At 34.1% G+C, this 25,460-nt stretch overlaps 1 protein-coding gene across 1 annotated transcript; it reads right to left on the reverse strand.

Annotated features, from left to right (window-relative positions):
* Positions 1–19,972: 19,972 nt before the first annotated feature.
* Positions 19,973–21,918, reverse strand: LOC117923083 (cytochrome P450 71B22-like). The gene is made up of 2 exons (XM_034841332.1): positions 21,573–21,918; positions 19,973–20,628 (listed from the first exon to the last, which is right to left on the reverse strand). The coding sequence occupies exons 1-2, from the start codon at positions 21,916–21,918 to the stop codon at positions 20,036–20,038; spliced, it is 939 nt and encodes a 312-aa protein (XP_034697223.1). The 3' UTR covers positions 19,973–20,035.
* Positions 21,919–25,460: the final 3,542 nt, after the last annotated feature.

Genomic DNA, 25,460 nt, shown 5'->3' on the forward strand with positions numbered 1-25,460 from the left:
AAGCATTACATATGTCACCTTTCGCCCAAGCTGTTCATCGGCAGTTTGCTCCATGACCTGAGTATGTCTTCTTTTCCTCAAGTATTCCAATCATCTTTCAATTCAGTTGGCTCATGATCAACAAAATCTGGGTCTCTTGTTCTTTAGGTCGATATCGTTAACCATGACATGGGAATAAACTCATTTGGAGGTGAGTTTGTTTCGTCTGCAATACCAGGGAACATGATTGATCCACCACTGAGCACAACACTGCCATAGTAGTTCTTATCCTAAAATGGTTGTTGTTGTCATGATTGCAAATTTAATTTCAAATGGAAACCTAGATGGGTGTACAGCTGTGAATGATTGTGCCATGATTCAGGATTACAAGGACACTACTAAAGCACTCTAAAGACGGACCATTCTTCACATTCTCATTGCATGTAGCAGCGGCTTGATTAGATGCACGAGCAATAGAGGCAGGGTGCTTCTGCTAAACATAATCTTGTCATCACAAGCGCATGGAGCCAAGAGAGCACCAACTTAGGATTCCAATCAAGTCAGAATATTAAGAGTACCAGGTGGCAGGCTCACCTCCATGCACACATTAGCTAGTTTCTAAACAAATCACAGAAGCCATCTCAGATGACTTTAATATTGCCATGCACCCAATTAACCAAGGCAAGAGCCATTTTCCGCATAACTGTCCCCTGTCCTCTTCAAGTTATTAGAAGTCTTTTCCTACATCTTAAATTGTCCACACCATGTCGAGGAAGACTAAAGGCAAATAGTCAATTTAGAAGCAAATTCCCATGCATTAGTTCTTTCTGGCTCATCAAGCCATCAACACCTCAACTTTCCATATTGTAAAAACCACCCAAATTATCTATATCCCGCTGCCTTGTGAAGAGAGGACCCCGAGTCCACAAACTTGAAGGAGAAAGAGAGCCCATAAGTCACTTTCCATTGTAACTCCTAACAATATTGTTGATTTTTGAATTCAGAAGGAGTGTCATCAGATTGAATGCGTCTGCTCCCATGTATGACCCACCATTTCAATTTTGTTGACAAGCGCCAATAACAACTGAGATCCAACTCTCTGAGCCTTTACATCATGCTGTCCACAAGCATCCTTCAGAAACCTAATCAGTGGTTCAATAAAATTCTTAGATGATAGCGAATGCCAAAGTTGATCATCACCCTTCAAGTCTTTTTCTGCATCTTCGATCACCTGGCATTTAGGACTTCTGTGGATGTGTATCAAGTTCAGATAAAAACTTCAAATCTGTCTCAGGTTTATCCGCATACCATGACATCTGCGAGATTCATTACTAGTCTTCACGGAAATCAAATTTGAGCCATCTCTGATATTAATGCATGATGAGCCTGAACTGTGACGGTTATCTAAAGATTCAAGTGATATACTGTTGATATCTATTGGCGGATGTAGATCATTCATAGAAATTATGAGCCTTGCGATAGAGGTAGAACAAAATTCCCATGTGTTATGTGCTGGTGGTTCTACACGTGGGCCAAGTTTGGAGATTCCATGCTCCAACAGTATCCAGAAGAGTCACCACAAATAAGCACCAGAAACAGGGGAAGGTATCCAAAAACAGAGCATGAAGAATAGAAACAAAAGGAACCGATAAAAGTCGTGTTTCATGTTTCGAATCAACGGTTTAAACAGGTGGGCGAAACCAAACACATTTCAAATAGAAATCAAGACATGATCGCAGGCATCTAACAGAGAAACTAAAGCAGTACCAAACCAATCTTAACAAAACCCAAAAGAAAGTGAAACATGAACATGTTGGAAAATTTTTATATGGGCTAACATTAATTGAATAATTTGTATTTGCAAAACGGGTTAATGGATAGTCTATTCTATAATGAGCCCAATTAACTAGTGATCGCATTTTGGATTGAGTTTTGCATCTTTTGAGTAGAAGCTCAGTTGAGTGGCAAGTATAGGCTATGGGTCTCATTGAAGCCCATTATGGGAGGGCCCAATGAGAATCCAATTTGAGTTATGCTAAGTCCCCTCTCTAATCTAGATAAAAAGGGTTTATCTGTTTTCCCATAGAGCCACCATAGCTATTATCAAGATCATAAAAAGGAAGACTTAATTACAACAATCAATCACATTTTTTTATCATGGCTCAAACAGGTATGTTCTTTATAGTGATTTCCTATTGTTAGTATCCTTTAATCATGTATGATTAATCTATGTGATCATGTAAATATTTTTACATGTGGTATCAGAGCCTAATTTACATGATTTAGGATCTACATTTGGAAATCGAAAATAAAATTTTTAGTTTCTTATGTTATTTTCTTCTCGAAGCCAAATCTGTGATCCATGAATGTGCATGTTTTTTTTTAGTTTCTTTTGACTGTAAAACTTTAGGCTTTTTGTTCCTCTTGTCACAAGCTTCAAATTGATATATCATATGTGCAATTTCGTTGTTTAAATTGGGAGTAATTAAATTTTTAAATTTTCGGAATTTTCTTGTTTAAAGATTCAAGAAAAATTTTATTTGTTCAAATATTGTGTTTTACTCAAATTAAACTCTTAGATTTTGTTGTTTACATAAACTATAGTTGATATGTAGCATCAATTTCAGTTTTTTGGCTCAATTTGGTGAAAATTGAAAATTCGAAAATATGGGTATGAACCCTAGAAAATTCGTTTTATTTAAAAAAAAATTGAGCAAGATTGAGAAATTTTTTTTTTTTTTGTTTAATTAATTGTTGTAAAGAGACTTCTTATATTGTTAATGTAAAAATACATGTAAAATGAGGCCGAAATAGGTGTTAAAATAGAGTTTTTCAATCTTGGCTATGGAGGTATGAAAAACCGAATTTTGTTAATCAATTATGGAGATCTTTAAGTTGTTTTTTTATGATTAAATGTCCTAGAATTGTTAGAAACAACCTAAAGTTTAAAATCCCTCAAGATCCCGATCAAAAAAACTTTTTTTTCAATTGTTTGTAATCCAGGTTGCAACCGGGCCATTTGACCCGTATTGGAGAATTTTAGACCCAATGCTGGAGGTTGAAGATGACCTCCAGCACATGCCACACGTGCCACATGTGCCCACACGTTCCCCACTCGTGGGTCAAGTGTGTGAGGCGCATGTAACCTCATCCGGTGTCCGTTTTGAGCCCCATTTTTCATGTGCGTTCGTTTTTTTGTAATCTATTTTTCTAGATATATTATTTTATTTTTGGGGGGGAAAATTTTTTATTAAAATAATTATTACTTATTTATGTGATTTAATTAGCTTAAAATTATTTTTTGGTATAATTTTCTATTGAGAATTTAACAGAAATTATGCTAATATATATGGAATAGGAGTGTAGTACTCACTCTCTCTAGATTGAAACTTTTTCATGCATACTCTCCTACTTGGTCTAAATCACATAAACTAGTTAAATAATTAGTTTAAAGTGTAATAAAAAAAAAATTGTTGTTCAAATTCTTGCAACTATAATTGATCATATGCATATATATTGCTAATATGCACTATTGTTGTTGGGCATTTTTTTTTTTTTAATTTACCCAATTTTGGAACGTTGCATGTGAATTGTTGAGGTTATTTCACCAAAGTGATTTAACCATCAAAATTTGCAAGTTTATGAGTTCCTATTTTGTTGATGGGGAAAATTTTAGATTAATTTGTACAATTGCCTACCCAAAGGGGGTTATTGTGCAAATTAATTTAACAACATGAGGATATTGAATGAGATAAATAATTTGATAAATTTATTTGCCCAAAGGAAATAAATTTTAATGAATTATTTGTTGATCTTCATGCTTAGAGAATAGTTGTTTATTGTGGACTATACCCAAAGGGGAGTTTATGATAGTACAATTGATTCTTGTATTGTATTGCTTATGATTATTTAAGTTTTTTTTTTTTTTTTTTCCTATTGCCCATAATTGATCTAGTTGCAAAATTTTGTTAATCAGTTTCCTTTGCTGTGAACAACAATAATGCTATAATTGAAATTCTAAGTGGGTCGAACTATAAGAGATGGAGATCATACATAGAGTTTGTTTTAGGAATGATGGACTTGGACATGGCTCTACGTGAAGATGAACCTCCTAAGCCTACTAATGAAAGCACTGAAGCTATGAGAGCTCATTATGCGAAATGGGAAAGATCGAACCGTTTGAGTCTCATTTCAATCAAGAGGTCCATTGCTGAGCATCTCCTTGGAGGAATACCTAATAACAACAATGCTAAGGAATTTCTCGTTGCTGTGGCAAATAGATACCAAACATCTGACAATGCTAAAGCTGGGCATTTTATGGATGAATTGATGAATATGAGGTATGATGATATGAAAGGGGTTCGTGAGTATATCCTAAAAATGGTGCATCTTCATACTAGATTGAAAGCACTAGACATTCCTATTCCCGATAAGTTTATTGTTCATCAAGCCCTCAATACTCTGCCATCTTCTTTTATCCAAATCAAGACTACATACAACACCCTGAATCAGTCTTGGGGTGTGAGTGACCTGATCACTAAGTGTGTGGCTGAGGAAGAAAAGCTGAAAAGAGAAAAGAATGAATCTGCTCATCTCGTTGCTCTTGGAAAACCGAATAATCAAAAGAGAGTTGAAAAGGCTAGAAAGTCCAACTTCCATAGTCATAAGAAAAATAAGAATTTCAAGAAGAGTGGGAGTGAAAAGCAGAAGAATGGAAATGCCAAGAACACAGACCTTAAGTGCTATCACTGCAACAAAAAGGGTCACAAAAGGGCTGATTGCTTTAAGTTTAAGAATTGGCTATAGAAGAAAAAGAAGGAACAGGGTATGTTATCTGCCTATGTCTATTTTGAATCTAATTTAGTTAATTTCCTTTAGATTCATGGTGGCTTGACAGCGGTGCTACTGTTCATGTTGCAACTTCTTTATAGGGGATAAGAAATCTGAGGAAGCCAAGTGAAAAAGAGTCAAAGCTTAAAGTTGGCAGTGACATCGGGATTAATGTTGAGCATATAGGGGTTGCTGTTTTAGAATTAGATTCTAGTTTTCAACTTGTTTTGGACAATGTTTTCTGTGTACCTTCGTTTAGAAGGAATTTAATTTCCCTTTCAGTACTTGATAAAGCTGGATATAGTTTCACTTTTGCAAATAAAAGAGTTGATGTGATTTATGACTCTAAAGTGATTGGCAATTGTGTTTTATCTGATGGGCTTTATAGATTTTCGTTGTTATCTACTTGTTCTTACAATGTTGAAAACAATGTTGCTAAAAGACCTTTGACTAAGGAAAGATCTTCATTGTTATGGCATAAGCGTTTGGGGCACATTTCTAAAGAACGAGTAGAACGCTTAATTAGTTCTAGGATTCTTCCCCGCCTTGATTTTGATGACTTAGAAATTTGTGTTGATTGTGTGAAAGGAAAATTGACAAAGAATAAGAAAAAGGGTGCAACTCATAGTCAAAATTTGTTGGAGATTGTTCATACAAACATTAGTGGACCTTATTCCACTACCTTGTGTGGCAACAAGTACTTCATTACATTCATTGATGATTTTTCTCGTTATAGCTATGTATTTTTTATCAAAGAAAAGGCAGATGCTCTTGCAATGTTCAAAGTCTTCCGAACTGAAGTTGAGAAACAACTAGGGAAAGTCATCAAAATTGTGAGATCTGATCGAGGTGGTGAGTATTATGGGAAGCATGGTGATGCTGGACAACAAAAGGGACCTTTTGCAAGGTACTTACAAGATAATGGTATTGTTGCTCAGTATACTATGCCTGGTAGTCCTGAACAGAATGGCGTAGCAGAAAGACGCAACCGCACTCTTATGGAAATGAAGAGGAGCATGATGGGTAGATCAAATTTGCCAGAATACTTATGGGTGAAGCCATTAAAACAACAACCTACATTCTGAACCGTGTTCCTAGTAAGTCTGTGCCTAAAACACCGTTTGAACTATGGATAGACAAAAAACCCAGTTTGAATTATTTTAAAGTATGGGGATGTCCAGCTGAGGTGAAAATCTATGATCCTTCTTTAAAGAAGACGTATTCGAGAACTACTAGGTGCTACTTTATTGGGTATCCTAGTCACTCAAAAGGATACAAGTTTTATTGTTCGATTCGTGGCACTAGAATTGTTGAGTCTCAAGTGGCAAAGTTTTTAGAGCTGGATGTTGCTGATAGTATACCCTCTCAATCTAATGAAAGAGTGGAACCCATGGATGTTATTTCTTTATGTTTGCCAGTCTCAAACGTTAACCTTGATGTTGGAGCTTTTGATTCTGGGATTCAACAAGGAGGTGCTGCTGTCAATTTCCCTACTGTCGAAATAAACCCTATTGTGGATGAGATTCCTCCTATGGAAATGAGGAGATCACAAAGAACTAGGAGACCTGCCTCATCTAACAATTATTATGTTTACCTTGGAGAGGGAGAGTATGACATTGGAGAAAAAGTGGACCCTACTACCTATTGTGAAGCTCTCAGTAGTGATAAGGCAAATGAATGGTTGATTGCCATGAGAGATGAGATGCAGTCTATGTCAGACAATGATGTTTGGGAACTTGTTGATCTTCCCAAAGGATATAAACCCATTGGATGCAAATGGGTATTCAAGACCAAAAGAGACAACAAAGGAAATGTTGAAAGATACAAGGCTCGGTTGATTGCTAAAGGGTATACATAGCGAGAGGTCACTGATTTCACAGAGACTTTCTCACCAGTCTCTACCAAAGATTCATTTAGGCTAGTTATGGCGTTGGTAGCTCATTTTGACTTAGAGCTTCATCAGATGGATGTCAAGACAGCTTTTCTCAATGGTGATTTGAGTGAGGAGGTCTACATGTCACAACCTGAAGGATTTAAGGAAAATGGAAAAGAGAACATGGTATGCAGATTGAAAAGTCAATTTATGGTCTCAAGCAAGCTTCTTGCCAATGGTACTTGAAATTTGACAAAATTGTGACGTCTTTTGGTTTTATAGAGAACAAGTTTGATCAGTGAGTTTACATGAAGGTTAATGAGAGCAAATACATTTTCATGGTTCTCTATATCGATGACATTCTACTTGCTAGTAGCGATGTGAATCTCTTGAATGATACCAAGCATATTTTGTCTTCTAATTTTAACATGAAGGATCTTGGAGAAGCATCTTTTGTGTTAGGTATTGAGATTTATCGTGATAGATCTCGAAACCTCCTTGGGCTATCTCAGAAAGCCTATATCAATCGTGTGCTTAAAAGATTCAATATGCAGACATGCAAAGCTGGTGATGTACCTGTTGTGAAGGGAGATAAACTCAGTAATGAACAGTGTCCAAAGAATGATTTGGAAAAGGATGTCATGAAGACTATTCCTTATGCTAGTGCCATTCATAGCCTGATGTATGCACAAGTATGTACAAGACCTGATATCGCCTTCATTGTTAACGTATTTGGTAGATATTTATCGAACCCTAGACATGATCATTGGGTTGCTGCAAAGAAAGTCATGAGATATCTACAAAGAACGAAGGATTTTATGCTTGTGTATAGGAGGGTGGATAATCTCGAGGTAGTTGGATACTCAGATTCTGATTTTGGTGGTTGTTCTGATGATCGCAAATCTACTTCAGGATACATTTTTATGTTAACTGGTGGAGCCATTTCATGAAAAAGTGTCAAACAGAGCCTAATTGCATCCTCGACCATGTATGCTGAGTTTGTAGCTTGTTATGGTGCTTCATCTCAAGCTGTTTGGCTAAGAAATTTGATTTCAGAGTTGCAAGTTGTTGATTCCATCTTTCGACCCATTGTGATTTATTGTGACAATAATGCAGCTGTGTTCTACTCTAAGAACAATAAGATTAGTACGGGTTCTAAGCATATGGAAATCAAGTACCTTACCGTCAAGGACTTAGTGAAGAAAGGAGATATTGTGATTGAGTACATAAGAACTGAGTCCATGCTAGTTGATCCTCTAACCAAAGGTTTAAATCCCATAACGTTCAAGGAACATGTTATGAATATGGGTGTCATTAAGTCTTTTGATTCTTTGGTTTAGTGGGAGCTTTTGTGATTTCCCTTATTTCAATTATTGTTTTATGTAAACATTGATCATTATTGTTTTGCGACTTGCAAAATTAAAATTTTATTATTATGATCATCATAATTAAGTATTATATTATAGCATGTCGTAATTGAATTACATACAACATGGTATCTTGAGATATTGAACCTTAAGAATTACAGTTGTATACTATTGGATGTCACAAATACCATTATTTTGAGATTTTGTGGTGCATTGTTGGTGACATATGACTTGTTAAAGTCAAGTAATTTCATATTGTTTAGAAATTGCAGCAATTTCATTTTGTTGAGAAATTGCAATTACCATTTCATTTTACTAGTAGATTGTAATGAGGACTGATAAGAAACAATGCATATAGATGATGATCACATGTTGCCATTGATTTCTTACTACACTACTGGGTTTACGATCCATGTCGATATGGTTATAAATATACGTGACTATAAGGGGCATTATGTTTGTTGAGATTAACATATAGACCATTATAGTCCAATATTAAGACCATGTTGGACCGAATAAGTTTAACAAGATGCTACTTATAGACTATCATTTCTTTCAAAAAAAAAAAGGTGTGCCCACACAAAATAAACTTTTCTGTATTTAACCCGAGTCTTATTTTCAAAATGAATTTAATGAATCCTAAAAAACAATTAATGTAGTCCAAGTGGAAGAATGTTGGAAAATTTTTATATGGGCTAACATTAATTGAATAATTTGAATTTGCAAAACGGGTTAATGGATAGTCTATTCTATAATGAGCCCAATTAACTAGTGATCACATTTTGGATTGGGTTTTGCATCTTTTGAGTAGAAGCTCAGTTGAGTGGCAAGGGTAGGCTATGGGTCTCATTGAAGCCCATTATGGGAGGGCCCAATGAGAATCCAATTTGAGTTATGCTAAGTCCCCTCTCTAATCTAGATAAAAAGGGTTTATCTGTTTTCCCATAGAGCCACCATAGCTATTATCAAGATCATAGAGAGGAAGACTTAGTTACAACAACCAATCACGTTTTTTTATCATGGCTCAAACAGGTATGTTCTTTATAGTGATTTCCTATTGTTAGTATTTTTTAATCATGTATGATTAATCTATGTGATTATGTAAATATTTTTACAGAACACACTATCACCTAACCTAAACAATCCAAAGAATAGCAAAGAAGCCAAATGCATGACAGGATATCCAAGCCTAAAATCAACAACAAGCAAATAGGTCTCTAATGACCACACTAAAACATCAGACAAGTCTCAATAATAGCAAACAAAATAAGTGTACAAAGGAGCATTGATTTTACAGTGAAGAACTTACCTTTAAGAATATGCAATATGATAAATCTCCTCTCTGTTATACTCTTCTTTCTGTTCTGCCCCTCTATCTGTTCTCCTTTTTTGTCCTGCTCTTCTTTCTGTTCTACCCTTCTCTCTGTTCTCTTTATCTGTTCTGCTCTTCCTTTTTGTTCGTTCTCCATGCCTTCATAGAGATCCTCCCAGAAATCTCCAGGCTGCTCTTTTGGAAAGTCCCTCATCATTCCTTCTTCGAATGTGTGGTGGCCCTCCAATCCTGTAGTATACCTGTGTGTCCTCTTCGTATATAGAAGACTAATTCTTTTAAGCATGGCGAAGTGTTGTCTCTTTGGAAAGTCTTGCTACCCTCAAGATTTATGGAGAATCAAATCCCACCAATCACTCATGCTTGTTTTTGGAAAATCCTTTTTTTTCATTTTATTTTTTTTATATGCACGCTGTAATGTCCAAAAAGTCCACAGGGGTGCATGTTGTGTTTGGAGATAATATCCTCTTTCCATCTAGGCGCAACCGACATCCCTTTTCTTCCATGTATGTACGGCCTTCCATGTGTGGTCTAGAATTTTGCATGGATTCTCCATTACACAACCACTAGGATCTCATGCAAAAATATAAAAATTCGAATCAAGACTCACGCAATCTCCTAAAGAAGATAAACAAATAAATGAATAGACTAATAATAAATAAATAAATAAATACATAAATCAATTCATGCAATTAGGGGAAAAAATGACTAAAATCACAAATCTCACACATAAAGGAATATAACTAAATAAAATAAAATAGAATAAATAAATAAATAAGAAAACCATGCGAGCCATGCAACCAGTGCCTAAAAGGTGACTTAAGTGAGTTAAGTGAACCTAAGTGGGTCTAAATATGCCTAGATGAACTTAAGTGTGCCTAAATGGGTTAGGATATGTCTAAATGAGTCAAAGTGTGTCTAAAAGGGCCAAGTGTGCCAAGATGGGTCAAAGTATACCTAACTGTCCTAAAAGTGTACCTAAATAAACTATCCTAAAAAAGGAAAAAAAGAAAATCTAGATTAAACTTGAGGCTGCCAAAGTCACTATAAGGGTCCAAATAAACCCCTCAACAAAGGGTCTTAAAAGGTTGCTTAGAAGGAGTAAACTTTATAAGTGCCAATAGGCCGACAAAGGGTTGACTATGAGTCAAGAGAAAAGTACATGAGACACCTAGTGTCCCATGTGCTGAGGGGACAAAATGGAGGGTCTACAATTGCCAAGTATTGAGAATAATCATATCTCACTAAAAATAAAAAATAAAAAACTTAGCACTACTAAAATATATCTTTGGCACTTACACCTAGGTCATATTTATCTAAATGGGATTTAGAGACTGGTTAAGTTTGAAAAATTACACTCTTTGATTCTAAAGGATAGTTTAGTCTTTGAATCCCATATAGAAGGTAATGACCAAGAAACCCTTTATTACTAAAGGATATAGAGCCAAAAAATGTTTAGAGTTAATGTATCATGACGTGTGTGGACCTTTCAATTTTCATGCATGCAAAGAGTATGAGTACTTCATCACTTTTATAGATAATTACTCTAGGTTCGGATATATTTATGTAATGCATAGGAAATTTGATGCCGTGAATGAATTAATTGAATTTAAGGAAAAATTAGAAAACCAATTAGGTAAAATATCATGGTACTTGATTTGATCAAAGTTGTGATTATATGTCTAGCTAGTTTAATTATTTCCTTAAGGAGTGTGAGATCATATCCAAGTTGAGTGCACCTGGAATTCCACGACAAAATGAAGTAGTGGAAAGAGGAAAATAAACTTTGATGGATATAGTGATATCAATTATGAGTTTTCTTATTACTCCTTACATCATTATGGGAATATGCCTTATAGACTACAACTTTCTTAGTTAACCTAGTGTCTTACAAGTTGATACTTTTGACTGCTATGGAGAGGTGGATAGGTCATAAACATGGTTTGCAACACATTCACAATTAGGAGTGTCAAGCTCATGTATTGAAATCAAAGGTAGACAAGTTAGAAGAAAGGTTAGAAGTATGTTAATGTACAACTCATCTGAAAGGAATTAGAGGTCATTACTTCTACAGTCAAGTCAACTAGAAGGTATTTATTAGCATAAATTTTAGATTTCTGAAAGAAGATTGTATGATAACTAATAAAGCAAAACATGATATGGATTGGAGAGCAATAGAAGACATTTCCATAACAACATATGAAACTATGGATTCAGAGGTTTCTAAACCTATTATACTTGGCAATTCTTGTACACTAAAGCCTCCTCATAGTGTGGGGGTTGTTATACAAACATATGAGCCCATGTATTTACGAGAATCTTTTATGGCTATTCTAGAGAAACATGAGACTCTTCCCATGGATCATAATGAAGCATTAAGTGACTTTGATGCTGCTCCTCTATGACAAGGAGCTATGAGGACAAAGTAAGAATCGATGTATTCTAACCAAGTAAGGGAACTTATAGAGGTACTTCAAGAGATAAAACCCATACGATGGAAATAGGTCTATAAGAAAAAGAGAGTAGCATATAGAAAGGTTAAGACATATAAGGTTAGGCTTGTAGTTAAGAGTTATAGTAAGAAAGACGGTTTCAACTATGAGGAGATTTTTTCGCTAGTAACCATGCTCTAATTCATCAAAATACTCCTATCCATTGCAACATATCCCGATTATGAGTTATGACATGAATCTCAAGACAACATTCTTGAATGACTATCTTGATAAGAGTAGATATATGATGTAACCAAATAGCTTCATAGCAAAGAGCCAAGAGCAGCTAGTATGCAAGTTGCATAAACCCATTTATGGATTGAAGCAAGCATCTCGCTCATGGAACATCCATTTTGATAAGGCATTTAATTGAAATGAGGATGAGCCTTATATGTATAAAAAAAAAAAGGGAAAGCATAGTGGTGTTTTTAATCTTATATATTGATGACATTATATTCATTGGGAATGATGTAGGCTTATTTTTATTAGTTAAGATCTAGTTATTGAATCAACTCCAAATGAAGGATCTAGGTGATGGACAATATATTCTTAAGATTAAGGTCCTTAGGGACTACAATAATAAGAAAAATTTTGTTATCTTAAGCCACCTAAATTGACAAGCTTTTGATCAAGCATGTGATGCTGGACTTCAAGAAGGTTTTGAGACCCTTTAAGTAGATTAGTGTCCTAAGACATTTGAGAAAAAATATTGCATAAAGGCAATATCTTATGACTTTGTAACGGGTAGCTTTATGTATATGATGCAATGTACTAGACCGAATATCTGATTTGTTGTAGGGATGGTGAGTAGATATCAGTCCAATCCAAGACCATAGCATTGGATGACAGTTAAGCACTTAAGTATTTCGAATAATAAGGGATTATATGTTGGTATGTCATTGTGATGAGTTGATACCTCTTGGGTGCACAAATTTAGACATTAAGTGTGATAGCGACTCTCGCAAAACTCTACCTCTAAGTTTGTGTTCACTTTAGGTGGTAGGTGAAAAAAATAAACTATTTTTGAAAGGTTGAATTTTCACCACACTTTACTGATTGTTTTCTAAAGAACAAATAAACAATACATACTTTCTTTACACAGAAAAAGGAATATTATACAGAATAGGTAAGTGAGATTTCCTTCCAGCCTTGATTTTCCACATTACAAATATGGAGAGTAGTTTTACTTTCTAGTACATTGCATTATCAGCTTCTCATGTAAAGATTTTGCTTTGGCATGGATTGTATGCTGGCTGAGTTAGAGTTTCCTTTATTAGCCCCCCGCAAGCTAGTGAGTGGTAACTTGTGCACTCCTAGCTTGAATCGAAAGACTTGGAATGAAGTCTTAGGGAGTGCCTTTGTGAATATATCAGCTACTTGTAAGGACAATGGAAGGAAATGAGTAATCAAAACTCCACTTGCAACTTTTTCCCGAACAAAATGACAGTCCAACTCAATATGCTTGGAACATGCATGGAAGACGAGATTTACTGTCATGTGAAGGGCATTGAGATTATCACATAGCACTTGAGGAGGTTCACGTAGTTGAATGTCAATATCATGGAGAAAGAAAGTAAGCCAAGTTAATTCTGCGGCATTAGACGCAAGGGATTGATATTCGGCCTTAGCACTTGATCTAGAAACTGTAGGATGTCGCTTTGAGGACCATGAGATACAATTGGCTCCCAAACAAACACAATACCTAGATGTGCTTCTTCTTGTGTTTGTGCATCCTGCCCAATCAATATCACAAAAACCAGTGAGACAAAGCGAACTTTGCTTGAAAAACATGATGCCATGCTCCATTGTTCCTTTCAAATATCTATGGATGCATTTAACAACTCGCAAGTCAGCTTTAGTGGGTGCTTGGAAATGTTGGCAGGCCTTGTTTACTGCATGCACAATATCAAGCCTTATGAAAGTTAAATATTGGATGGATCCAACGAGTTGCCTATATCGTGTAGGATCGATAGGTTGTTCATTAGAAGGTGTGATGATGGACTTAAGAGCCATGGGTGTGTTGATATGAGTGCACTCCATCATTTTTATGTGCTCTAGGAGATCTCTAGTGTACTTTGTTTAAGAAACAAAAAACCCATTAGGAAGATATTTAACCTCCAATCCCAAAAAAAATAATGCAAAGATCCTAAGTCCTTGAGAGAAAATTCACTACTCAGGGTGCTGATGAGGTCACTAATGTAGACCCTCCATTTTGTCCTACTAGCACATGTTCTATTACGTGTCCATTTGATACTTTACAATAATTCTCTTATTACCCATTCGGCACCACCTTAGGCCCACTTTGGCACCCTAGGCCCATTTAGATGCACTTGACCCATTAGGTACACTCTTAGGTCACTTGACACGTTTCCTAGGCCCTTGCAGCTTAAGGCCATAAAGAGAGCGATTCAATTTGCAGACATGGTTCGAAAAGTCCTCGTTTATAAATCCTGGAGGTTGTTCCATGAATACTTCTTCCTTTAAAAACCATGTGGAAAGGCATTTTTGACATCCAATTGCCTCATTGTCCACCCCATAGTTACTGCTAGTGAAAGAATCAATCTGATTGTAGTATACTTTATAACTATGCTGAAGGTCTCTCCAAAGTCCAAACCCGGTATTTGAGAAAAACCTCAAGCAACAAATCGTGCTTTGTATCTATCTATGGTTCCATCTTCTTTCAACTTTATTTTAAACACCCATTTAGAACCCACAATAATTGCAGTTGGAGGCCTAGGAACCAAATCCCATGTTCGATTTTGGATTAAAGCCTTGATTTCCTTTTGCATTGCTTTGAACCAATGGGGAATTTTCAATGTTGTACGATATGTTTTTGGCTCACTAATATCACTTCTTGTGGCAGAAAAAGTAACCATTTAAGACTTTAAACTAGGATCATTCTTAAGTTTACTTCTGGTGATCATATGAGTTCCTTTGTTATTTGTGTGTTGGCCCTAAGGAGAAGAGATGTCAACACCAATTTGCTTGTTAATATCAAGAACTTCATCATCAGCATTGTGACTGGTTGATTTGTTTTGTAGAGATAGACCAACATGCTCATTTTTCTGCCATTTTTGAGGAAAAGAGAGATCAACTACTAGGTGTTTACTGATATAAGGAAAATTACTAACATTTGCAGGCTTATAGCTACTAGTAGACTCAATCTAGGAGAGTGTTCCAATAGTAGTAGCGGTGTTGGAATTGTGGCCACAAGCACCAAGAGCAACATCAATGGGAGTTTCAGTAGTAATGACGGTATTGTGGTCATTTGTACTAGCAGCAACAATGGAAATTTCAGTAGCAACAATAGTGGGAGTTCCAATCGGATTAACACATGATTCTTCTTTCAACACTAAACTGGTTTCTTTGCTTAGTAGTACATGGGTAGTGGTTGCACTTCTTAGAGTTGCTTGATTGGTTAGCAGTGTTCTCCTTCCAAGACTTAGTTTGGTGATCTATTTTTGAAGTCTCACAAGAAGCATCTGAAGTTGAGAATGATACCATTTCTATAGGAATTTGTAAATGATTTTCCTTAACAAGAGAGTTAGCATAAGGAAAACAATTTTCATTGAAAATGACATGACGAGATATGTAAACTCTTTTAGTTGAAGGATGCAAGCATCTATAACCCTTGTGTAGAGAGTTATATCCAATAAAAACACATGGATATGTCTTAGGTGAGAATTTATTCTTCCCATAGTCTCTAAGGTATGGAAAACACTGACAACCAAAAATTCTCAAGCTCCTATATTTTGGATATTGTTTGAAGAGCATAAAGAATGGACTCTCCATTTTCAACACCGTGGAAGGCAGCCGATTAATGAGGTATAGGGCAGTAAGGAATGTGTCTACCCATAAACTCAATGGTAGTTTGGCACTAAAAAGCATTGTTAGACCCATTTCAACAATGTGTCTATGTTTTCTCTCTGCAACCTCATTTTGTTCTGGAGTTACTAGGCATGAGACTTGTTGCAAAATTCCACACTTGCTCAAGTGATTTTGAAATTTGATTGATTGAAACTCACCTCCACCATCACTTTGGAAGATTTTTATCGGTCTTTCAAGTTGATTCTCAACCAGATTTTGAAACTTCAAAAATCATTCAAAGAAATCTGATTTTCTTCTCAATGGATAAAGCCATGTATAGTGAGTATGATCATCAATAAAGACAACATAATACTTGTGTCCTTGAGTTGAATTATTTGGTGCAGGTCGCCATAAGTCACAATGAATTTTGTCAAGAGGATTATTGGAAATTTTATTTCTTAAGCCAAAAGGAAGTTTATAGCTTTTTCCTAACTGAGAACTAACACATACTGTTGTTGATTTCATCCAACTAGATACTTCAATGAAATTCTTATCTTGCAGAAGCTTTATAGATTTTGTTTGTGGATGCCCCATGCGTTGATGCCACACTTCTGGTGATGCCTTGCTAGACCTAATAACTGTCATGGCTTAAATCACATTTTCCTCTAATGCATAAAGACCTTCCTTCTTAGTTCCTCTGGCTAGCACTTGCTGAAGTTGATCCTTAATGACAAAACTAATTGATGAGAATTCTATGGAGCATGGGTTATCAGAGGTAAGTTGTCTAATAGATAACAATTTTTTCTTACTTTCTGGAACAACCGATAATTTTTTAAGCTTTAGATCTCTATGTTTAGTTTTTAGTCTGGCTTCACCAATATGTGAGATTCTTAAAGCTTCTCCATTTCCAACAAAAATTGCATCATGCCCTTTATATGGAATTACTTGGGCTATATGGTTGTTGTTCCCGAGTCCACATAAAAATTAGGATCCTTCTCTTCTTCATTTAGAGCCATAGTAGCTAAAGCTTGAGGAATCTCTTCTGATTGATACGAATAGTCAAATCTGTTCTAGCAATCCAAAGCTGAATGTTAGCTTTATTACAAATTTGGCAAATAAGAGTACCTTTGGATTTTTGGAGTTTCTGTTATGGTAGAAGCTAGTTGTTGAAGCTATTTCTTGGATTTCTGGTGTTGGGATGAACATTCTGCCTTTGGTCACTGGTAGCATTGTGATTGAATCTTCCCGTTGGAGTGAAGCCACGACCTCTAGAAAGAAATCTTCCTCTTCGATTTCTTCATCTTCCTTATTAGGTAAAATAGGCTTGTTCATGGTTTATTGACTCCTTGTTCTCTTCATTTTCTGTCATAATCATTTGTTTATGCCCTTGTAAAGCCAAAACAAAGTGATTGTAAGAGGGATACGGTGGCTTTGATAACATGGCCACCCAAAAATCCATGTATTTAGTTCCGAGACCTTAAGCTAGTTGAAAAACTTTGTCTAGGTCACTTACTGGTTTTCTAACTACAACTAATGCATCACAAATGCCTTTGAACTCCCTTAGATATTCATTAAGGGACCTTGTGCCTTTCTTCAGGCCTCGAATTCTATTGGTCAATTGCACCTCCTTCTCTTTGGTCATTGGAAAGAGTTTTTCTTCTAGAGAGTTCCAAACATTAAAGGCATTCTTTGTTCCATCCAACAAAAGCATCACTTCTTCTGTCATGAGTCCAAGAAGCCAGGAGTTAAGTAGACCATCATTGTGAGACCATGTCTCTATTGACTAATCATGGGTCTTCTTTGTTTCAGTACCCATTGTCTCCTCTAATGCGTGTCTATTTTTAGAGAGATGATGGACTAATCCAAGGCTTCGCACAAGAGGAAGAACTTGTGAGTACTACAAAAGAAGATTGGACATATTCAGTTTGATGGAGACGAGGCTTGAGCATTGATGAAAAGCCTAAATGCTAAGAACATTTTCTGGGGTTGCCATGGAAGCTTTGGATTGTTTTAGGTTAACTCACTCTGATGCCATGAAGAACAAAAACTATTTTAGAAAGGTTGAATTTTCACCACACTTTACTGATTGTTTTCTAAAGAATAAATAAACAATACATACTTTCTTTACACAGAAAAGGAAATATTATATAGAATATGTAAGTGAGATTTCCTTCCAGCCTTGATTTTCCACATTACAAATATGGAGAGTAGTTTTCCTTTCTAGGAGATTGCATTATCAGCTTCTCACGTAAAGATTCTACTTTGGCATGGATTGTATGCTGGTTGAGTTGGAGTTTCCTTTATCAGTAAGGCTATTAGTTAGAGAAGTGTGAACAAATCCTACATTGTTGACTCCACTATGGAAGTCAAGTATGTTGCTACATTTGAAGTATCAAAGGAAGTTGTTTGGCTTAGGAAGTTCCTCAAGGGTCATGGACTATCAATTTTGAGAGAAAATTGAGTTGGTGTAAAAGTCTTTAATGGCTTTTACCTATGGATGAGACCTTGAGATGGTCATGTATTCCTTACAGGTTAGGTCATTCCCAAATATGGCAACAAATATTCTTAATATAGGCTCTATGATTCTCATAGATTTAAAACAAGGTGTTTCCTTGGATAATCCTAAGGACATGTGATTAGGAAAATTGTGGTCATAGTAATTCTTTGATTAAAATTTGACATATACTCTTAAAGAGGTAAATTTGACATATCTACTTAGCTTCAAATGAAATATTTGGGAGAGGTGTAATATATTCTTAGGATTGAGGTCCTTCAAGATTGCAAGAATAGACAAATTATACCATCTCAAGCCACCTATATTGAAAAGCTTATGGTCAAGTATGCCATGTAGGATTCTTAGAAGGGACAATTACCCTTCAGGCATGAAATACCTCTTTCTCAAGATTAATGTCCTAAGACATTGGAAAAAGATCATATAAAAGCAATACCCTATGCCTCAATATTAGGTAGCCTTATGTATATGATGTTATGTACTAGATCAGATATTTGACTTTTTGTAGGGATGGTATATACATATCAGTCCAATAGAAGACTAGATCATTGGACGACAATCAAGAATATACTCAAGTATCTTCAAAAAATGAAGGATTATAAACGTGTGTATCACTGTGATGAGTTGGTACCCCTTAGGTATATGTATTCAAACTTTCAATCTAACAGAGGCTCTCATAAGTCTAACTATCTTTGGGTTTATGTTCACTTTAGGTGGTGGGGCTATAAGTTGGAGAAGTGTGAAATAATCATATATTGTTGACTCTATTATAGAAGCCTAGTATGTTGTTGCTTCTTAAGCAACAAAGGAAGTTTTTTAGCTCAAGAAGTTCTTCATAGAATTGGGGTAGTGCCTTGGCTATATCGCCTTTACTCGTCTATGACAATAATGGGGCGGTAGCATGGTCTAAAGAACCAAGAAACCACTGAAAAGGTCAATACAAAGAGATGAAATATCACTTAATACGTGAAATAGTAATGAGAGGAGATGTTGCAATGGAGAAAATTGCTTTTGCAAAAAACTTGGCAAATCCTTTCACTAAGACTTTATCTACTAGAGTCTTTGATGGAAATAGGGATAGCATTGGTGTTAGATGTAATTCCAGCATACTTTAGGGTCAATGGGGTAGAAAATTTGTTAACTAGTGAAACTATCAGTCGAAGTTCTTAGGCATCTCAAATGGTAACCTGAAATTTCTTCTTCCGTGAGTGGGAGACTTCAATCATTGAAGTGTTGTTTCATTGGTCTTAATCACAATAATAAATTTACTACACTGGGGTTAGGTGACCTATAGAGTTTAACCCAATAGCACTTTACACCTATACCAACTAAGATAAAAAAAAAAAAAAAATTATACTTCGCATTTATGCGGATCAAACTCTAATGCAGTAAAATATAGTTATAATTTTATACATTGAGACATCTTTTTGAAACAAATAACTTCTCTAATCAAGACAAAATGAAGTCGATCTTGACTTTCATATATTAGCTGAGAGGGTTGGACCATTATATATACAAAAGTTTAACATTCTATATACAATTGCTAAAATGAGTGGTTCGATCAAAGCACCCACTGTCGTACATTTATCTAAGATGTGATGAAATATATACTTAATTTTAAATCACTTATTATAAAAATTTTAATCACAAATTAATAAATTATCATGTAACCATTATCTTACAATTAACTTCAAAGGACTGTCCTTATAGAATTAATTTTCAAATTAATATTTTTGTTTCTCGAGTATTACCAAAGCACTCCAAACAAGGGAAATTCCTCAATCAAAATGACATTGTCTTAGATAATTATTACATAAGAACATGTATTATATGACTGCCCATATGTTAAATATAATTCCTAGCCACAAGGTAGAGATCATTTTTCTTTGTCATGGTAAGACCAGGTTTTGCATCGGTATCTATATCTTCCATCTTCATGCCAGCAGGCATTTCCCAGTCAAATGAGTAAAGAAGATTAGCGAGTGCAAGCTCTACTGTCACAGCTCCAAGATTCATCCCTGGCCATATTCTCCGGCCGGCCCCAAATGGTATCAGCTTATAATCTTGTCCTTTGAAGTCGATACAAGTACCCAAAAATCTCTCAGGCATGAACTCTTCTGGGTTTTCCCAGGATTCAGGATCTCTTCCAATTGCCCATGCATTGACAAACACTAGGGTTTTGCTCGGTATCTCATACCCATCTATATTGCACTTTTGAAGTGTTTCTCGAGGGATTAGCAAGGGTGCTGCAGGATACAATCTCATGATTTCCTTCACCAATGCCTTCATATAAGTAAGCTTTTGAATATCATCTTCATCCACAAAACACTTCTCCCCAACTAAAGTTCTGACTTCTTTTTGTGCTTTCTTCATCACTCTAGGGTTCTTCATCAGAGCTGTCATCGTCCAAACCATAGTAGCTGTAACTGTATCTGTTCCTGCAAAGAAAGTTAAGAAAAAAAATATAAGTATTTATTATTTGTATTAACACTCACTTTCAAGTTGGATATTGTTTTTGTTTTTATATTGCAACTTTTTCAAAAACAGTTACAGAAAATAAGAGTTTACTTAGGCAGCTTTTCGAGAACATTTTCTGTTTTTCAGAACAAAAAATCATGAAAACACGTATGGCAACAAAAAGGGGTTAAGAATTTAAAAAAAAAATGGATGTTTTCAAATAACATCTCTTAATTGTTTCTAAAGACAGTTTTAAAAAATAATTATACAAATATGTAAAATAATTAAAAATAAAACACTAAACTTAAAAATTATTTTTAAAAATATTAAAAATTGGTTAAAAATATTTTAGGTTTCCAAACAGAATTTTATTTTATAAAACATCATAAAATAGTTTTCAAAAACTTTTTTTTTTTAAAAAAAAAAAAAAAGTTACCAAAGAGGCCCTAACTTTTTGGAATAATTTTTAAAAATATATAGTTAATAGTTCTTTTCAGGAGCAAAATTGTATTAAAATCTCAATATGAAAAACAGTTTTTTTTTTTTTAATTGTTTTTCCGTGAAGACATTGTACACACTTATATGGGTTATAAAAGTTTTGGTCCATTCTTAGTGTTTCTAATTCTTTATCAAAATACCAAAAAAAAAATCAATAAATAAGCATGAAAATTTTCTCAAAAACTTGTTTAAATAAAAATTTTGCCGAACTTTTTTTAAAATTAAAAGATTAATTTCTTTTGAAAGAATAAAAAATTATTTTCAAGGGCAGTATCCGAAAGGAAAAATAGATTACCATGAGCACTGCTTTAATGTGATTCCAAGATGGATCAACTGTGAACAAACGATCCTTGTGTAGTTTAAGTAAGATGTCTACAATGTCTAAAAAGATGAACACAAATCTTTCTAATTTCCCTCCAGTAGGCACCGTAGGAGGCAAAAGCCAAATCTAGACCATTGTAGGATAGTTTTTGCAGGGCAAGTAAGGAAGGCCTGCTAGAAAATTCAGGATCATGTGTTTTCATGACTTCTGCCGTTCTTGGAGAAGAAACCACCAGGATTGGCTCAAAACCGAGGCGCAAGAACATGAGGGGGCCGTATTGTTTAGAGAGATGCCATAGGTATCTGTGAGTGGCTGATCTCTCAAGCTGATGCAAGTTTCCAATCAAGGGAAGCCCTGGAGGACCTGGTGGAAGGAGTTTTCCCCCATTGACTCTGTGTTTCCAAAGAAGAAAGAGAGGCAGAACCATAAGGAAAACAAGCAACAGCAACATGGTCTGAGGAGCTACTTCGATTATGGCATATGGTGCGAGGTGAGTCTCTTAATTAAACACATTCAAGGACAAGGGTCATTTCTCTAGAAAGGATGTATTCCAAACGATGCCCCATCTGATAATACAGATGTAATCCAAAGCATTTTTCACTAAAAGATAATCCATGACCCAAGTGATTGAATTGACTAGACAACGAATTATCTTGTGCTTGACAGGTAAGAATAACAACTGGAATTAATAGAGGCGAATGTAATAATTTAAATACAATAAATAAAAAGTGATGAAATTAATTTTTATTTTCATTCTACAATATAATATTTCAATTTAATAACTTAAAGTGACTTTAAAACTTAACTTAAATTATTAAATAAATTAAATATATTTGGTAAAATAACTTAATAGTATAAATTAAAGTTAAAAACAATTTTAAGTAATAAGTAAATACAATTAACTTATTCTTAAATCCACATTTTCATTTTATTTTTTAATTCATATTTGTCATAATTATTTTCAGGATCCCTTTTGCTACTTCACAACCTCTATTATTACTTGACCTTCTTTACCCTAATTATAATTTAATTAGAATAAATTTTAAATTAAGATCATCAACTAACTTTAATACTTAAAATAATAATTAATTAATAAGTTTAAAATTTACAACTTAATGATAATTTAATTTAAAGTCAACTTAAGTTATTAAATAATAAGTATTAAGTTTTACCATACTAAGTACAGTTATTTTCAAGTAAAACTAGTGATGGAAGTGATATTTTATGCTTTAGTTTTCTCATGTAATTGTATTAGTGATATTTTTGTATTTAAAAGAAATTAGTTTCCTGCTAAATTATGTAAAATTATATAACAATTTATAAAGAAAAATGTTACTCTTTTCTTGTTATTGATAAGAGCAACTGATAAAAAATTTAGGGGCATGTTTGGATTGAATTGAAAATGAATTGATGGTGTGTTTTCTGTTATATTCTCATTAAATCACTTGGCTGTTCACTTTGCCAATTATTGGAGAGGATATGCATGATGTAATTAACAAGGTTGTCTTAATAAAAGAGAGAAGATAAAGTGAGATATTTTTTGTCCTAATAACTACCCGTTATGGATCTTTATCCCCTTCTCATTTTCTCTCTAACACTTCCCCATCTTGTTTAAAAGATGAAAAAAAAGAGGCAGAAAATAAGACTTTTAAGAGTAATATTTTAAGGTAAGCATTTAATCTATAAATTTAATATTTTAATTTCAATTTATCGGTTATGTAAAATAAATAACCTTGAATCTTTTAGACATTCTTTTGAAAAGATTCGAATTTTTTTTTTTTTTTAAATGATATATTGATAGATTGATCTATTCATGGAGATAGAAAAAAAAAAATTGTTCATGTCTAGGTTAGTGGAAAAAAAGTCTATTGGACAATAAGAGGAAAGAGTACAAACTTGAATGTCTGATTGATTTATTGGTTATGCGACTCTTACATGGTTGGAGGAGAAGGGAAACGAAAAAGAAAAAGAAAAGGGAAAGGAAATATTTTGATGGGTTTGGATGGCCATGTTAAAACCATAGTTTTAAAAATTGGACCAGACCAGCCAGTCTGATCATCAGCCGATCACGGTTTCGATCCGATCCGATGAATTAGGTCGGAAGATGATTGAGTCGAAATCGAATCGGGTGAACCGATAGTCCAATCGGTGAACCGAACAAATCGGACGATTCAACTATATATATATATATATATATATATATATATATATATATATATATATATATATATATATATATATATATTTACAGTATCAAAATAGTCTTTCCTCCCCCCTCCTGCAGCTATCACAGATCACCAGTAGTCTTTCCCCGCTCCCCTTCTACATTGTGTCGCCACCTTCGATCCTGTTTTTTGAAATTTTTATTTACCTTGTTTATATTTGTTATTTTTTAAAGATTTTTATTTAAAAATAAATTTTGAAATTTCTAATTTGAAACTAGTTTTCTGATTTTCAAATAATCTTATGATTTTCAAATAAAAATTTTAATTTTTAAATAAAATATAAATTATATTATTTTTTTATAATTATTTTTTATTTTAATAATATATAAATTATATATTTATGATGTTACAGGTTCGACCATCGGTCCGACTAGTGAATCGTGAATCAATAATGTTTTTGGTTTAATGACCGAACTGATTTTGAAAATATTGGTTAAAACTAAAATAAATTGTTTTCATGGCTTGAAACTTGAAAGGCACTGTTTGCTAGGAAGCACATGGCCGCGCATACTACATCGCTGGAGGCATGGCTTGCTAGGAACCATGCATGTGGTCACGCATACTGCATAGCTGGTATTGTACAGCGATTATGTTATAGTTTGGCTGGTGGCCGGAGATAAATAAAAAAATAAAATAGTGTAATGGGCTGAAGTGTAGTGGTTGTGGTGCTGGAAAAGACAATAACAATTTGGTGGGAGTGTGGGCTATTGGGAGAAGTGAGAGAAGTAGTAAAGTGTAATAATGAAATTGTTACACACAAATCAATAAACACAAACACAATCATGTTGGGTAAATAATAATCAACAGCAACAACAATAATAATTTAATAAATGCACTTAATGTAATTATGTGAAGTTCAAAATAAATTCTTTCAAGAGAGTTTCAAAATAGATTCTTTGAAGAGAGTTTGAAACTAAAGCAAGTTCTTAATAATCATTATTTTTATTTATGTTTATGTTACTTGTGAATGAAGTCTATTTGAAATTTAAGTAACTTTTTCAAGTAAGGGTTAATAGTGCATTAAGATTTTTTATAATATTTTTTTTAATCTATTTTCATCCTTTTTAAAAGTATTAAAATATTTGAATCCTTTTAAGTGGATCAAGTAATATTTTTCTTAAATGTATTTTATTGTGTTCCTTGACTTATAAAATAAATTATGAATATCTTATAATTTGCTTAATTGTCATACAAGTAAATATTATATTTTAACTTATCGTAATAATTTTATAACTTTGGTTGTTAGTGATATTGGTCAACAAAAGATAAGTTGTCCACTTTCGTTACCCTTTATAGGAGTGGTGCAGGCTAACCCTAACCACTACGAGTGTCATTGGTCATAATATATTATTGATTGAAAATTGTTCCATCCACCAATAAGAGGAATAAATTGAGGCTAGTCATATAGAACAAGTCTCACTACAATGTTATTATTAATGGACTTGAGTAAAATATTTGTTTATGAAATTCTCATAAATATGAATTAATTATGAAAAATGTATTATATTGTTTTTATCTCTAAATTGAAAGTGTTTAATTTTTCAAAAAAAAGTGAATTTGATTATTAAATTAAATAAGCTTACCTGTTGATTGATTTTTATGAAAATATGATATCTTTTAAGATTTAATTATGTATTATATTTTATTTTTCTTATTAAACTATTTTTCCTTATGGATAATTGAGGGTGATATCTTTATATCCTCTAATTAAATGACGTGTACTCATCTTTAGTTCATGGAAGGAACGAAAATCCACATGAAAAATATA

The sequence above is a fragment of the Vitis riparia genome, chromosome 10, assembly GCF_004353265.1.
Source record: "Vitis riparia cultivar Riparia Gloire de Montpellier isolate 1030 chromosome 10, EGFV_Vit.rip_1.0, whole genome shotgun sequence".
NCBI classification, from domain to species: Eukaryota; Viridiplantae; Streptophyta; class Magnoliopsida; order Vitales; family Vitaceae; genus Vitis; species Vitis riparia.

What these genes read in the sequence shown, in the direction of transcription:
- LOC117923083 (XM_034841332.1), bottom strand. Translation starts at nt 21,918, where the DNA reads ATGTTGCTGTTGCTTGTTTTCCTTATGGTTCTGCCTCTCTTTCTTCTT. An exon ending in TTTGGCTTTTGCCTCCTACG is followed by an intron (nt 20,629 to 21,572) that starts GTGCCTACTGGA and finishes CTTTCTTTGCAG; the next exon opens with GAACAGATACAGTTACAGCT.